The sequence below is a fragment of the Neolamprologus multifasciatus genome, chromosome 8 (genome assembly GCF_963576455.1).
Source record: "Neolamprologus multifasciatus chromosome 8, fNeoMul1.2, whole genome shotgun sequence".
Taxonomy (NCBI): domain Eukaryota; kingdom Metazoa; phylum Chordata; class Actinopteri; order Cichliformes; family Cichlidae; genus Neolamprologus; species Neolamprologus multifasciatus.
In genome coordinates, this window is record NC_140446.1 from 25,859,045 (window position 1) to 25,873,063 (window position 14,019).

Below are 14,019 nucleotides of genomic sequence, written 5' to 3' on the forward strand. Positions count from 1 at the left end.
ACGTAAACTTTAACCCATTTGACTGCACTTTGTGTTTGTGTGAAACTGCACCTCTGCCGGACCCTGATTCCTTCCTGGACTTGTTTCCCACATCTTCTGGTCTTGGTGAACTCTCTGATGCCCTGTCTAAACTCACACAGAAGATCATCTTCTTTGAACAATCGTGTTTCTTTTGAACTTTTGATTTGTACTGGCTAACTGGTGTATTTTTTTAAATTTTTTATTTTATTCATTTATTTATTTATTTATTATTTAATTATTTTTTTCCCTTTTCTTTCCTGTTTGTTTGTTTTTTTGTTGTGTGTTTGGTTTCTGGTTTTTCTTTTCTTTTTTCTGTGCTTAAATGTTATTGTTTTTGAATCTTATGTCCTTTGTCTGGTGTGACGTTATGTAACTTTGAACTTAAAATCTTATAAATAAACATTTTTTTAAAAAGTGAAACTGTGTTTTACAGGGTTTTATTTTATGTCCTGATTTACTTACATTCCTACATATTTCAAAAATTCATATGGTGAATACACAAATGTATGTATGTATGTAACAAAATGCATTTTTCACTTATCTCCAAAGCTTATTGTTTTGAAATGTACCATTAATGGTGCACAGTGACACTTCTGATAGTCATGACAGGCTTATAAATAAAGTCATAGCTGATAAAGCCCTCAATAGAAATTCCTCCAGGACCCTTCTGGGATGGCTTTAGAGATCACAGTGGACTAGCGGTCACATTAGAGAATCTGAGGCTTCTTTTTTTCCTGTCCCAAAGAATCATGTCTGAGGGACACTTGAAGACAGATGCAACAGAAACAAAAAAAACCATCCCAATGTCACTTTAGTGCAGAAAGAGGTTGCCTTAGCTTTAAAACGTTTTTGTTAAACCTTGATAGTTCATTAAAAAATGCAAAAAAGTTTTCAATTATATTTTATTGGCTATTAAACAACCTCATGAAAAATATGTCAATTCTGGCTGAGATCAGAGGGTCTACAGTGGAGGATATAATTCTTCAATCTCCTGCTAAATTTCTGCTTTTGCTCACTTACAAAGAAATGAATAGTCTCTCATTTTTATGGTAGTTTCATTTTAATGGAGAGAGACAGGATAGCAAGCACAATTGAGACAAAACACATGACATAAATGTTATAAACTACACGAAGAACTACAACTTGACCCGCTGTGTTTGGGGGAAGAGAAATGCTGAGTATGACCTAAAGAACACCATCCCCACAGTCAAGCACGGAGGTGGAAACGTCCTTTGAGTCTTTTTTCTGTTAAAGATACAGGATGATTTCATCGCATCAATCTTATAGAGAATCTATGGAGGGAGCTCCCAAGAGGCAACCAAGAAAACTAAAAGATTTAGAGTTTCTGTAAAGAGAAGTGTCCCAAAACCCCTCACGAGATGTGCACCAATCTAGTGACAAACTACCGCTGTGCTTGCCAACAAGGATTTCTCCACAAGTCATCTTTTGCTTGGGCATGCAAATCAATGTATAACTTTTATTTTTAACTAAGTTGTGCTGGGCAACTTTATCTACATCAGATATGTCAACATTTTAACATTATTGGTATAATGTTTCTGTATGCAGGCAGATGGTGCCAGGCGTTTAATCGTGCCCAGGAAACAGGTCATAATAGGCTGTTAAACTGTCACTTATTTTAAAAACCAGTGACAGCGTCATGAGAGAGAGATTAGATGGATATAAATTGACAAGTGAGGTGCTAAATCTCGAACAAGCAGCCAGTGAACCCAGGTATTAGCTGCCCCTTTCTTAAATATGCACTGTTTCAGGAATTAATCAGGAGTGAGATATTCTTAGGAACTGTCCTCAAAGGGACAATGATGCCACGGAGATTATCACCACGGCCACAAACTGCCCTTCATTTGGCTTTATTATAACTTGTATGTATGTTATTGAATGCCTGCTTCAGAAATTTTAAACGGCACCTTATCTCGAGTCACAGAGGGAACAGCTGACCACAGTGGATTACAACCAGAGTTCATTCTAATCTTTAATGCAACAGATGGCAAAATCTCAGGGCTTATGAGTTAATGTCAAAACAAGTTCAAGTTGTCTAAATAAAGAGCTGCAAAGGAGAGGTCGCTAAGGTTATTATGTTGGTGTCATTTGATGGACATACTGATTTGCCAAGATATCAAGAAAAATGTTTTTTCATGAATCGTTTATAGAAATGCTGTGAATTTATTATTTTTTTGATTGTGTGGTCATAAAAAAGCCCTTTGAGCTTTGAAGCAGATTTAAAAAGAGCAAAACTGAACTAAGTTTGACAGAATTTATTAAAATGTTAAACAAATTTCTTCCAGTCAGAGAATGCTGCATATAATTTAATTTTTGCTTGATGCCTAAATTTAAAAGATTAAAACTATTAAAACTAGTTTTATTAGATTTATTCAGGTTGTAAATCATGTTTTTAAAAAGTAACTGAGTACTTTAGAAAACAAGTAATCAGTAAAGCAACAGGATTACTTTTGGGGGGAAGTAATCAGTAATTAGTTACTGATTACTTTTTTCAAGTAACTTGGCCAACACTGGTAGTTTGGAATACCTCATACCTTTCCACTGAGATTATTGTTGACGAATAGCTTTCAGTGCAGTAGCTCTCACATGCTGTGTCAAACCCTTTTTCCTGTCACTTTACAACATGACTGTCAGACACTGTTGATGTTCTGTATGTAGTTTTTTAGGCCTGCCACTTCTTCTTTTGTCCAGTTTTTAAGGTATATTTGTTGGCTAATAGCCCCTTGGGAATTACCTTGTTCATACAAAAATACTATATATATCTGTCAAGGTGTTATCTTTGACATTTTTCATAGATTCAATTAAATGGGACCCAGTCATGTATTTTTGCCACAAGTAACAAAGTACCTGAATACATCATTTAAAAATGGTTCTTTGCGAAGTTATCTGTTAACTGACTTGAAAACTCTTCAAACCAATTAAAGGAAGAAAGTCTAACTCTTTGGAATTAAAATATAAAGAAATAAGGGGTGGCTCACCATGTTTACTGCTAGAATAACACCCTCCAAAATAGACTGAACTACATTGAATACACTCGTTGCTTTTCATTATGGAGAAGTGGGGAACTTGGCTTCAAAGTTTAATAGAGTAGAGATAAAAAGCTACTATCGCATTTTACAAAACCCATAGTAACTTACAACGTATTCTCCAAAATGAACATTTTTAGCTTGGAAAAAAAAACTGAGTCAGACGGGCGCCCTCTGGTGGCTGCGTCCGTCCAGTACACAAATGAACGTCTAAACTAAGAGCGCGCTTGGGTCTTTAGCTCGCGTGACCGACAGTTGTCATAGCAACTGTAAACTAGGAGGCTAAAAGAGTAGGTGCAGGATTTTCCCCGTTTTTGGCGCTTCTGTTTAAACTAAAACTACAACACAGTCGTTCAGAAACTGACAGAAACATGTCGGAGGTAGGATCTGAGGAGTTCGAGGATGAACAAAATAAACTCGGGGTGAGAGAATATAATTATCGTGTTATGTTTGTTTGCTGCCGACGTTGAACTAAAGCTAATGGTAAAAACCTCTTTTGTTTTTAACGGAGCAGGAGTATGAAGGAGGCAGAAACGAAGCTGGAGAAAGGCACGGATTCGGGAAAGCTATTCTGCCCAACAGAGACATTTATCAGGGAAACTATCAGAACGGGAGTAGACACGGACAGGTAGGACGTTTGAGCTAGAACATTCTGCATGTATGTGCATATCAGCACATAAAGACATTATCTTTTAGATATAGAAAAAGCTGCTAAATTAGATAACAGTGTGGACAGTGCGTGAGAACACTGAGCAGTTTAAAGCAGTTTTGTCTTACTCTCCAATTTTATTTAAATATTTAGTCCCAAAGCAAATTCTTCTTAACATTTCACGCTTTTCCCTGATGCTACTCGGGTAAGGACTAATATATATTTAAATATAACCGCTTTCTCCACTAGGGGACATATCGCTTCAAGAATGGGGCGAGATATGTAGGGAACTACCAGCAGAACATGAAACATGGACAGGGAACCTTCTACTATCCCGATGGGTCCAAATATGAAGGTATAACAAATGTGCTTTACATGAGTGTGTTGTGTACTTCTACCAATCAAAATTATTTTTATACAGTCCTGAGAATGTTTTTAAAGTCAGCTGAAGCTCTGATGTTGGTTTCTGTAAGCAAAACTCTTACCACGGCCTCTTCTGACTGCCAGGGTCATGGGTTGAGGATATGAGACAAGGTCACGGTGTCTACACCTACCCCAACAAAGACACCTATGATGGGGAGTGGCTGCAAAATTTGAGGTATGTCACAAGAACTGCAAACACAATTGCTATAACAACTTGTAATGCCAGAAGGAGTCAGGTTCATATTAAGGCTGGCTTTATATTACACTTTTTTATGTTTAGATAATTTACTTTGATTCAAGAGTATTAATATTCTAGAGAGCAGGACTTTTTTCATGTTGAAATGTAGTCCCAGAAATGCTGTCACATGTCTTTAACTTCTGAGATGTTTGAACTTTTTTTTTTTGCACCGACATGCTTTTACTTTGAAGTTAGTTGTAACTATATGTTAAAAGCTACTTGAATCTTTGCTGTTTTTGTGATTTCCAGGCACGGACAGGGCATTTACCACTACCAAGAAACTGGCTCTAAGTTCAAGGGCACTTGGGTGAACGGCAAGATGGAGTCAGCTGGAGAGTACCTCCATACTAACCACAGATTCATTGGCAACTTTATCAACAACTATGTAAGTTTTATTTTTATTACATTCTCACAAATATGTCAGTGATCAATCAAAATACTGAATATGTTTTAATGTAGCCTGTGCATGGTGTGAAAAGTGACAATAGCCAAAATGACTATCATGATTTTTGTGATCGCTGTTAAGTTATGTGTTATTTGTCATCACTCTTCATTGTTGTTAGTGACAGAAATTTTTTTTATGACACCGTCCTCCTTATTCCCCTAAATTCAGAGCATCATTCACTCTTTTCATTGCACCTGTGTGTATATTTATGTGAGGGGACGACATCATTTGTCCAGTGAGTTAACCATTTTCCTGGAGGCTTCATTAGTCACCGTGCTTTGTGGGGATTTTAGTTAGTCTTTTTAGTAAGTTAGTCGGTTTGATGGACTCTCCTCTTTTACTATACTTCTATTTAGCAGAATTAGATTTATATATATATAAACTATTAAATTATGGTGTGCTTTAGCTATAGTGAATTATCTCCAGCTATCTCCATGATTTAACCGTTCTATAGAGTTTGAAGTATGTTTTAATGCAGAACATTTGTACTTTTACTTCAGCGTAAGTCTAATTTTACAGAATGTATGTATACTGTAGCATTATTACTTTGATATAAGTAGAGGCTTTAGGATAGGTGCGTCTTCTATAGAGCCATCAGAATCACTTCATTCATCACATAATCAAAAGGTCAAAGTGTTTTAAAAATAATTTGTAAGGAAAAACAAAAAACTAATTTTTCTGTTTTTAACCACCAAAAAACAGCCAAAGTTACATTATTCGGCTCCATTCTTGCCTTGTGTACACCGTGTATTGTTTTGTTTTGTTTTGTTTTGTTTTGTTTTGTTTTGTTTTTTGCCCCACTGTTCCAAAATGACAGATTGGTGTGTTCAGTGTCAATCAACAGAAACAACAGTCAGTTCTTATATCATTGTGGTCTGTGTCATTGTAAATGAGGAAGAGTCTGTGCCTCTCTCCCTTATTATCTTCGGTTTTAATTTTGTAGCCATTTGGCCCGGGGAAGTATGTGTTTGACATCGGCTGTGAGCAGCATGGAGAATACCAGAAAGCAGAGCAGGTAATTCAACATCCACTCGATTCACTTGAACAGAAACACGGTGATGTTAAATATTTGCCCCCTTCCTGAGCTACTATTTTTTTTCACACTTTCAGATCATCGAACAAGTATCAGACAAAGCTAGCCCACATACCAACAAAATGCATTTTTTTTAATGATTTTATTTATTAAGGGGAAAAAATCACGAGATAGATCATTAAGGTCAGCTGATCACAGCTTCTGGTTGTTCTGAGAAGCAGACTAAAGGGGCGATTGTGGCTCAAGATTTGGTAGTTCGTCTTGTAATCGGAAGGTTGCCGGTTCGAGCCCCTTCACCTGCTGCCTACTGGTGATGGCCAGAGGGGCCAATGGTGTGATATGGCAACCTCGCTTCTGTCAGTCTGCCCCAGGGCAGCTGTGGCTACAACTGTAGCTGCCTCCACCAGGGTGTGAATGAATTGTAAAAGCACTTTGAGGGTCTCAAAAAGTGCTATATAAATGCAATCCATTATTATTATTATTATTATTAAAGCACAGAGGAGATCAGGCCTTTGCTGTAGTTGCACATACACTTTTGAACAGTCTGCCTCTTCAAACCAGGACCTCACCAACACTTCTTTAAATTGTCTTTAAAACCTGCTTGAAGACGCATATTTACGCGCTTGCATTTAAATGTGAATTAGTTTTTGATACTTTTCTTTCACTTTGTTTTTTGTTTGTTTTGTTCTTTCTGATTTGCTCTGAGTTATTATTTTTAGTCATACAGAAATTTGTTCAGCCCTTGTTGTTTTTAAATCTGCTTATAATCAAATTGACTTGAGTGGCTGTGTGTCGGCTGCAGATGTGCCTTGTGTTTGCAGATGTTGTCATGCTCAGCTCACTCTACAGACAGTCATGCTGCTATTTGTGGAAACATCTACACAGAAATGTGTCTGCATTCTGACTGAATTACATGCCAAAGTGTGTTCTTAGAGCATTTTCTATCTGTAGGATTCATCTTGTCCTCTCTCCAGCCTTTGCAGGACAGAGCTGAGGGTGAGTGGGATGTCCTCAAATGGATTCCCAAATGTGTCACAGGCCTAACAACAGAAACTCCTGGGAAAGAGACTTCCGGTGAAATTCAACAGTGACGTGCAAGCCGTGATTGTAAAACTACTGTCTGGTAGCAGAACCCCATACAGAATATCTTGCAACCCTAGAGATTTTGAATTTGAAAACATTGAAAATGTTCATTAAAACTTTAAAAAATGTTCATTAAAAGGCTAACATTTTATAAATAATTGTCAATATACTCGTTTTAGGGCTGCACAATTAATAAAATTTTAATTTAATGATTTTTGCATGGGCAAGCATGATTGATTGATACTTAAATGTATGCTTCACCAGTTAAAATGCAAAGCAAAAGCAAATCAGTTGCTCCCTAAATCAGTGCTGGACCACCCGCTTGTGCAGATCATAGTTTTTCCTGCAGTTTTAAGTTTCCTGGACTAATGTAGACGACTAACATTATGTTAAAAGAATTTAAAAATCACCAAAATTGAAATTTCCTCCACATTATGAGCTTGTGCCTCCAAGAGGATCACCTGGAACAGCCTTGTTGATTTTAATTTTGCATTAAGTTTTGGTATATATTTTTTTCTTGATGCAAATAAGGAAGACGAGTTTTATTTTGATGCAGACACAGATGTGAGCATGTGAAAGCAGTGCTACAAATATTAAATAATAAATGAATAATCGGGACCAATAAAAATGAAGATGGCTTAACAAACCAAAGGGTGACATCATAAATCATCAAGAACATAGGTCCTTAGACTTGGAGGGGGTCATTTCATGTTTGTGACATTTCCGTTGTGGTAAGCAGATTAAAACGAAACTAAGGGGGCAGCGGTGGTGGAAGGTGTATTGATCCGTTATGCTGTTTAGTAAAAAGTACTAATACCTCACTGAAAATACATCACTGTTTGTAAAAGTCCTCAAATTGAGATTGTTTTAGCTTGATTTAAATTGACATGAAGGTTTGGCCATAAACCTCAATGAACTGAAACAACGCCGTAAAGAAGAGTGCTTCAGAAAGATGCAAGAGACTAATTAAGTTATACAGAAATAACTTCAAGTTATTGCTGCTAAAAGGTGGTTTCACAAGCTGTTGAATCGCGGGATGTATTTCATTTTTACAACTGCTTCTGTATTTTGGTGTACATTTGTTTAATAAACATTTACACTGTGTAATATATCACATGTTGTTGTTCATCTGAGGTATATTTACTAAGGACTTCCTAATCTATATAGCTTTCAGAAGAATGTTTCATTTTTTTATTAATCTTTTGAATATACTTGCAGTTCTGCTGAAAGACAGAACTGTTCTCTCTAACATTTAAAAGAAAAAAATAAGTTTTTGTCTGTTGTCTTTGCTTTATACTATTTTAGATTAAACTTTCTCCTTCATTATAGTCTTATAGCTATGTCAAATTTGTTGAAAAACAAAACAAAAAACACCCCCAAACTACTGTATAGCCTGTTGGAATAAATACCTGAGTGGAGGTAAGATGGAAAAAATGTTTTTGATTCATGCACTGTCAACTGAAAGTTAGAGCAGAATTTTAAACATGCTGTGAACTCAAACACTATATGTTTTAATACATTAATAGAGACCTTTGTTGCAGGGGTAGCATAGGTAAATGAATGTTTCTTTATATTCTCTATAAAATTAATACATGTGTCTTTAAATTTCTCTACAAATATAGAAAATTAAACCAAAAGAAAAATGTAGTATTCTCACCTATGAAATAATATATAATTTACGAGTAGTTTATAAAGCCAGTTTCCACATTTTCGCTTCACGTGTGCTGCGATGAGTCAGTTTCGCTTTCAGCATTATTTCGAAGGATGCCGGAAGTTGTTTTGTTGCCGTCAGTTTCGGTTACGCGCTGGCTGCTGCGCTGTCATTCTAGACAACGGAAGAAATTCTGGCAGGCAGTCAGCATGTGAGGGGGTGGAGAGGATACCTGCGTGGAGTCGGTATTTTCATATTCCTCGGTATATATAAGGGGCGCACTCAAGCTAATCCGAAGACAACACCAAGAATGGACGACTGTCGTCAAACGCTGCTGTTTACGTTCGGCGTGATAGCTGACATTCAGTACGCAGACATCGACGACGGCTACAATTACACTCGGACTCGTAGGCGATACTACCGAAGCGGTCTCCAGCTCTTGAGAAATGCTCGGAAAAGTTGGTCGGAATCAGCTGTCAAGCCAGCGTTTATTCTCCAGCTGGGAGATATTATCGACGGCTTTAACAAGCCCAAGGACGCCTCGGAGAGCGCGCTGGACACCGTGCTGAGGGAGCTGAGCTCCTGCCCCGCGGAGGTGTATCATGTATGGGGAAACCACGAGTTTTATAACTTCAGCAGGAGCGCGCTGCTGCGTTCAAAGCTCAACAGCACGCTCCACACTGACAGGAGCATGAGCACTGCCCCGGCCGGCTCCGGCATATATGCTTACAGTTTCAGCCCTTTCCCCGGGTTTACATTTGTTGTCCTGGATGCCTATGATGTGAGCCTGCTGGGAAGAGAGAAGGCCAGTGAACAATATGTCGACGCTATGAATTTGATAAAGCAGTATAACAAAAACGAAGATCTCAACTGCCCTCCAGGTATGCTTTACTGATAATTACAACATTGATAAAACAAATGTAATTACATTAGCCCAGATATCAAGTAATAGGAATATGCATGTACACAGTATAAAATGCAGTAATATGTATTTAGTTTATTTATCGCCTTCCTTAAACAACTGACAATTCTTAGATAAAAATGTAATTTATACCAGTGAAGGTATCCAGTATGACAGTTGTGTGTTTTAGTAGCATACTTTGTAAATGAGGGCCAAAGGACAGAAAACAGGTTTTATGGATTTACACTTGTTATTGACTAAACTAGCGTGCGACCCACCAACTGAGTTGATGATGTCTCCAAAAGTTGATTCTGTTCATCTGGACGTAGCGTTTTCTGGGAGAAATGTTTCGTCACTCATCCAAGTGACTTCTTCAGTCTCAGCTGACTGCAGGTTTCCCCAATCTTATAAACAGTACATTTGCATAATGACTGAAACTGAAGGAACAATGGGCTGGGAGGTCAGTTCCTTAATCATGATTATGCAAATTCTCATGACCATTGATCAACAACCACTGACCAAAACCCACTGATCAAAACCCACTGATCAAAGCCCACTGATCAATGGCCATGAGTACCATTCACAGAGAGTTGGGGAATGGCTGCAATCACAGCATTGTAAGATGGCGAAAGATGTACCCTTAGGCCCCCTCCTCCTCAGCTGAGACTGAAGAAGTCACTTGGATGAGTGACGAAACGTTTCTCCCAGAAAACGCTACGTCCAGATTAGGGATGGGTACCGGTGTCTGACATAAGCGGTAGTAACCAGACCGAAAAGCAGCGCACATTTCGGTGCTTTATTTCGGTGCTTTTTTTTCCTGAGCTGTGATACACTTTAGATTCTAGCCAATCATTTTACGTTTCCGAGGATAGTAGGCGGGGCCAGGTACGTAAGTTCTTTTAGAGCAGAGCTACAGATTAAAAATGCCCAAGGCGAAGCAGTCAAAAGTCTGGCTGTACTTCACAGCAAAATATGCAAACTCAGCAGCCTGCAACAAGTGCTTTAAGGTGATACTGTGACACTGTCAAAGGAGGTAACACCTCGAATCCGATGAAACACCTGGCGACGCATAGCGCTTTTTTTTTAAAGCCGTATTTGATAGCTTGCTGCTAGACCTCACACCGTGCACATCTACTGCGGGTGTGGTGCCTGTTATCGGACCCGGAGCCCTGCTAGTGTAGCAGAAATGATGATGGCAGCAGCAGCCGTTCTTCTCTGCGTGAGTAGCTTCATGTTGTTCATGTGTAATTTACGTTGAGTAGACTAACCACGTTATTACATTAATGCATGTAAGGTGAACTAGCAAACACTGTCATAGTTACATGCGGCTGTCTTCTTGTTTGATGGCAGATACTCCCTTCACCCTGGCCAAAAAGGCTAAAATGACCAAAGAAAAAGTGGAAAACAGCTAAACATGAGAGGTTTTTGGACAAAGTTTGTGTTTTTTCCATTGTTTAAGCACTGCTTCCAGCCAAGAGTGATACCATATATGCCCCATAGCTGCAGAAAAGGCTAACATTGTTATCTTTTTACAAAAAAAACAGCTAAACATGAGAGGTTTTTGGACCAATTTTGTGTTCTCCATTCTTTAAGCACCGGTTTGAGCGCCGTTTAAGCACCGGCACCGTTTCAAAAGTACCGGTTTGGCACCGGTATCGGATAAAACCTAAACGATACCCATCCCTAGTCCAGATGAACAGAATCAACTTTTGGAGATTTATTTTCCTGGATGATTGAGAATGCATCAAGATGAGTTGATGATGGTTTGTGTTTTTGTTTCAGCATTTAACAATCTCACGCAGAGATTCACAATGTTCAATGGTGGGTTCAGTAAGGAGCAGCTGGACTGGTTAGACTCTCTTCTATCATCAGCTGATGAGAAACAAGAAAAGGTCACAATTGTCAGTAAGTAAAACTTTTAAATACGTTCACTGGACACCTTGCTAGTACAGGACCAAGATTTGCCTTAATTTCTCACGGCATAGGTGCTGAAACCTTCCTACGAGATTTCAGTCCATATTAAGATAAGAGCTTCATGCAGTTGCTGCAGCTTTGTCAGCAAAATGTCTGTGACGGGACTCTCCTGTTCCACCACATCCCAAACGAGCTATATCTGAGTTCAGTAAACTAACTGTCATGTTCCAGAAAGTAGTTTGAGATGATTTGAACTTTGTGACATGGTGCATTATCTTGCATTATCTTCTACTGCCCAGTTTTAATGAGCCCATGCAAACTGGAGCCCTAGTTTCCTGCTCTTAGCAGGAATGGTTCCTGGTGTGGTCTTCTGCTGCTGCAGTCAGTTTCCTTGGTTCTAGGTTTGCAAACTGCATCCAGCACAGAACCAAGAGCATTACACTGCTAACAAAACATCAGCCCTTTGCAAGCATCTGGACAAACAGCATGGTAACACAAAGGTAGCCAAAGTGAACGTATGCTGATCCCAGCTCAGCTTGATCAGAGCCTGATCTTCAACATTCCAGTGCTTCTAGTACAATTTAAAAGAACACGTGTGTTTTTATTGTTCCTCCTTTATCCAGGTCACCTCCCCATCCACCCAGACTGCACAGATACCATTTGCCTCGCATGGAACTTTGAAGAGCTCCTGGCCGTCATACGCTCCCACACCAGTGTGGTGTGTTACATGGCGGGACATGCCCACGACGGTGGATACTGCCAAGACGAAGATACAGGAGTGCACCACCTGACGGTTGATGGGGTGATTGAGACGCCACCTGACAGCAATGCATTCGCCACAGTCTCTGTATATGGAGACAGGATGGAGCTGAAAGGATACGGGAGTATCACAGATCGAGTGTTTCTGTTTCCATCCAGACAAAATGACACATACTGTAATTAAAGAATCACAACTTTATCACTTCTGTCTTGAAAAAGAATTATTGAAGAATTATTTCTTGTGTGAGTCCAGTCCACCAGTTAGTTAGTGATACACCTAGGAACTAATTTATAAGATTTTTGAAAGTGTCCTTTTGTGTTTAATCACACCTGGAGTTGTGATGGAACTGTTTGGATTTTGAGAAATGTTCTTCAGACTGGGAACTTGAAGGATGTTTCTCTGAAGAAGTGGGAATATTATGAGTACACCTTACAAGAAGATAGTGTTCTCGCTGCTTTCCACTTTACAGCACTGAGCTTTTTAAGTTATTTTCAAATGGAAAAACACTGACAAATTAGGAGCTATTCAAGGGATTGTAATATGATAATATGAAAACAGCAGCATACTTTACAAATACAGTAGCTCAGATATTGTATTGACATTTATGTTGTTTTTTTTAATTTATGACAGCGTGTGAATGATAACACACCAAATTGGTGACAACACTTGATTGAAAGTGTTTGATTAAGGCTGTATGAAATAAAGTGAAAATAAAAACGTATCTATGCTCAGTGGATACATTAAATGCTACAGCAGGCTCCAGTGTATAGTATTTCCATATACATTGTCGATTACCTATTTAACCATCTCTTCCTTCACACTGAAAGCCTAAAGAGCCTGATGGTAGAACCAGTTCCATTGTGGAACAAGAGTGCCACCTAGGGGAGAAAAAACTACACTTTTATTGCAAAGCAAAGCTTTAATGTGTTTTTTGATTTGACTGCTGGTTCTACATATGCAGTTTTTACCCCTCAGATGTAAAAGGCTAAATCTACCCGACATGTTATGTAGCTACTCATTTTGGCCCTCATATTTATCCTGAAATTTTACTATGTACAGATACGTACTAATACTTGTGTTTCTTCATTAAAGCAGTGTTTCTTAACATGATACTTTGGAGGACTGCGGGGGCACAAGGATTATTATTTTACGTTTTATAAATTTGCGTCATACAGAGTGCCTAAATTATTAATAAATTAGTTTGTTTAATTAAGAAAATCGAAGTTAACATGTTTTATAAGTTCTGTATTTGTTATAAGCTCTCCCCAAAGGAGAAAGTAACACATTGCATTCACAATGAAGGAGCCAGTTTCCCATACTGATCACCGATGGGGTTAACAGCAGCAGTCCAGAAACAGAAAAAGTAGTGGTGCATTTGTTTTACAAAAAAGGGATGAGGAAAAAAGCTTGACCACTACGTTTGCCTCACTGCCACAAACACAAGCCCTTGTTTCTTGAGTATCTCATCATAAATACTCAATTTGGCGTAACCATTGTCTCTGTTGTTTTGGTATAAATGTAGTTATGGATTTGAACATTAAAAGTGTAGCATTTTTAGCTTAAACTGGCAGACTTTTACCGGTGAAGTTGGAGCGCTAGTTAGCAGCTACTGCTAATTAGCAGGCTACATTCAAAGCACCGATACATATACACATGTGTTAATTTGTGCTAAGCAACAGACTAATAAAACACCAGAATTTTGTTTACCAAAAATGAAGCATAAACTTCCTGGACAGAATTTTGCGTATCATTTCAAAGGCTGTTTGACATATTATGTGATCCTTGATTATCTTTGATGAGCTGACACATCTAACAGTGTAAATCCAACTATAAAAATCTGAGTAAAATATATTACAA

General features: G+C 38.4%; 2 protein-coding genes across 2 annotated transcripts; both read left to right on the top strand.

The window, feature by feature from the left end:
* The first annotated feature begins 3,307 nt into the window (after window positions 1-3,307).
* On the top strand, window positions 3,308-8,047 carry rsph1 (radial spoke head component 1). The gene is made up of 7 exons (XM_085171030.1): window positions 3,308-3,487; window positions 3,580-3,693; window positions 3,964-4,069; window positions 4,222-4,312; window positions 4,625-4,760; window positions 5,764-5,835; window positions 6,828-8,047. Exons 1-7 carry the CDS (start codon window positions 3,437-3,439, stop codon window positions 6,942-6,944), a joined length of 687 nt encoding a protein of 228 aa, XP_085027156.1. The 5' UTR covers window positions 3,308-3,436; the 3' UTR covers window positions 6,945-8,047.
* A 713-nt stretch (window positions 8,048-8,760) lies between these two features.
* adprm (ADP-ribose/CDP-alcohol diphosphatase, manganese-dependent) lies at window positions 8,761-13,380 on the top strand. The gene is made up of 3 exons (XM_085171029.1): window positions 8,761-9,468; window positions 11,271-11,393; window positions 12,026-13,380. Exons 1-3 carry the CDS (start codon window positions 8,898-8,900, stop codon window positions 12,343-12,345), a joined length of 1,014 nt encoding a protein of 337 aa, XP_085027155.1. The 5' UTR covers window positions 8,761-8,897; the 3' UTR covers window positions 12,346-13,380.
* The last annotated feature ends 639 nt before the right edge of the window (window positions 13,381-14,019 follow it).

Excerpts from the sequence above, each read along its gene's own strand:
- rsph1 (XM_085171030.1), top strand. The coding sequence starts at position 3,437 with ATGTCGGAGGTAGGATCTGAGGAGTTCGAGGATGAACAAAATAAACTC. Across the intron at positions 3,694-3,963 it reads ACGGGAGTAGACACGGACAG|GGGACATATCGCTTCAAGAA; the intron begins GTAGGACGTTTG and ends TTTCTCCACTAG. Across the intron at positions 4,313-4,624 it reads GAGTGGCTGCAAAATTTGAG|GCACGGACAGGGCATTTACC; the intron begins GTATGTCACAAG and ends TGTGATTTCCAG.
- adprm (XM_085171029.1), top strand. The coding sequence starts at position 8,898 with ATGGACGACTGTCGTCAAACGCTGCTGTTTACGTTCGGCGTGATAGCT. Across the intron at positions 9,469-11,270 it reads AGATCTCAACTGCCCTCCAG|CATTTAACAATCTCACGCAG; the intron begins GTATGCTTTACT and ends TTTTTGTTTCAG. Across the intron at positions 11,394-12,025 it reads AGAAAAGGTCACAATTGTCA|GTCACCTCCCCATCCACCCA; the intron begins GTAAGTAAAACT and ends TCCTTTATCCAG.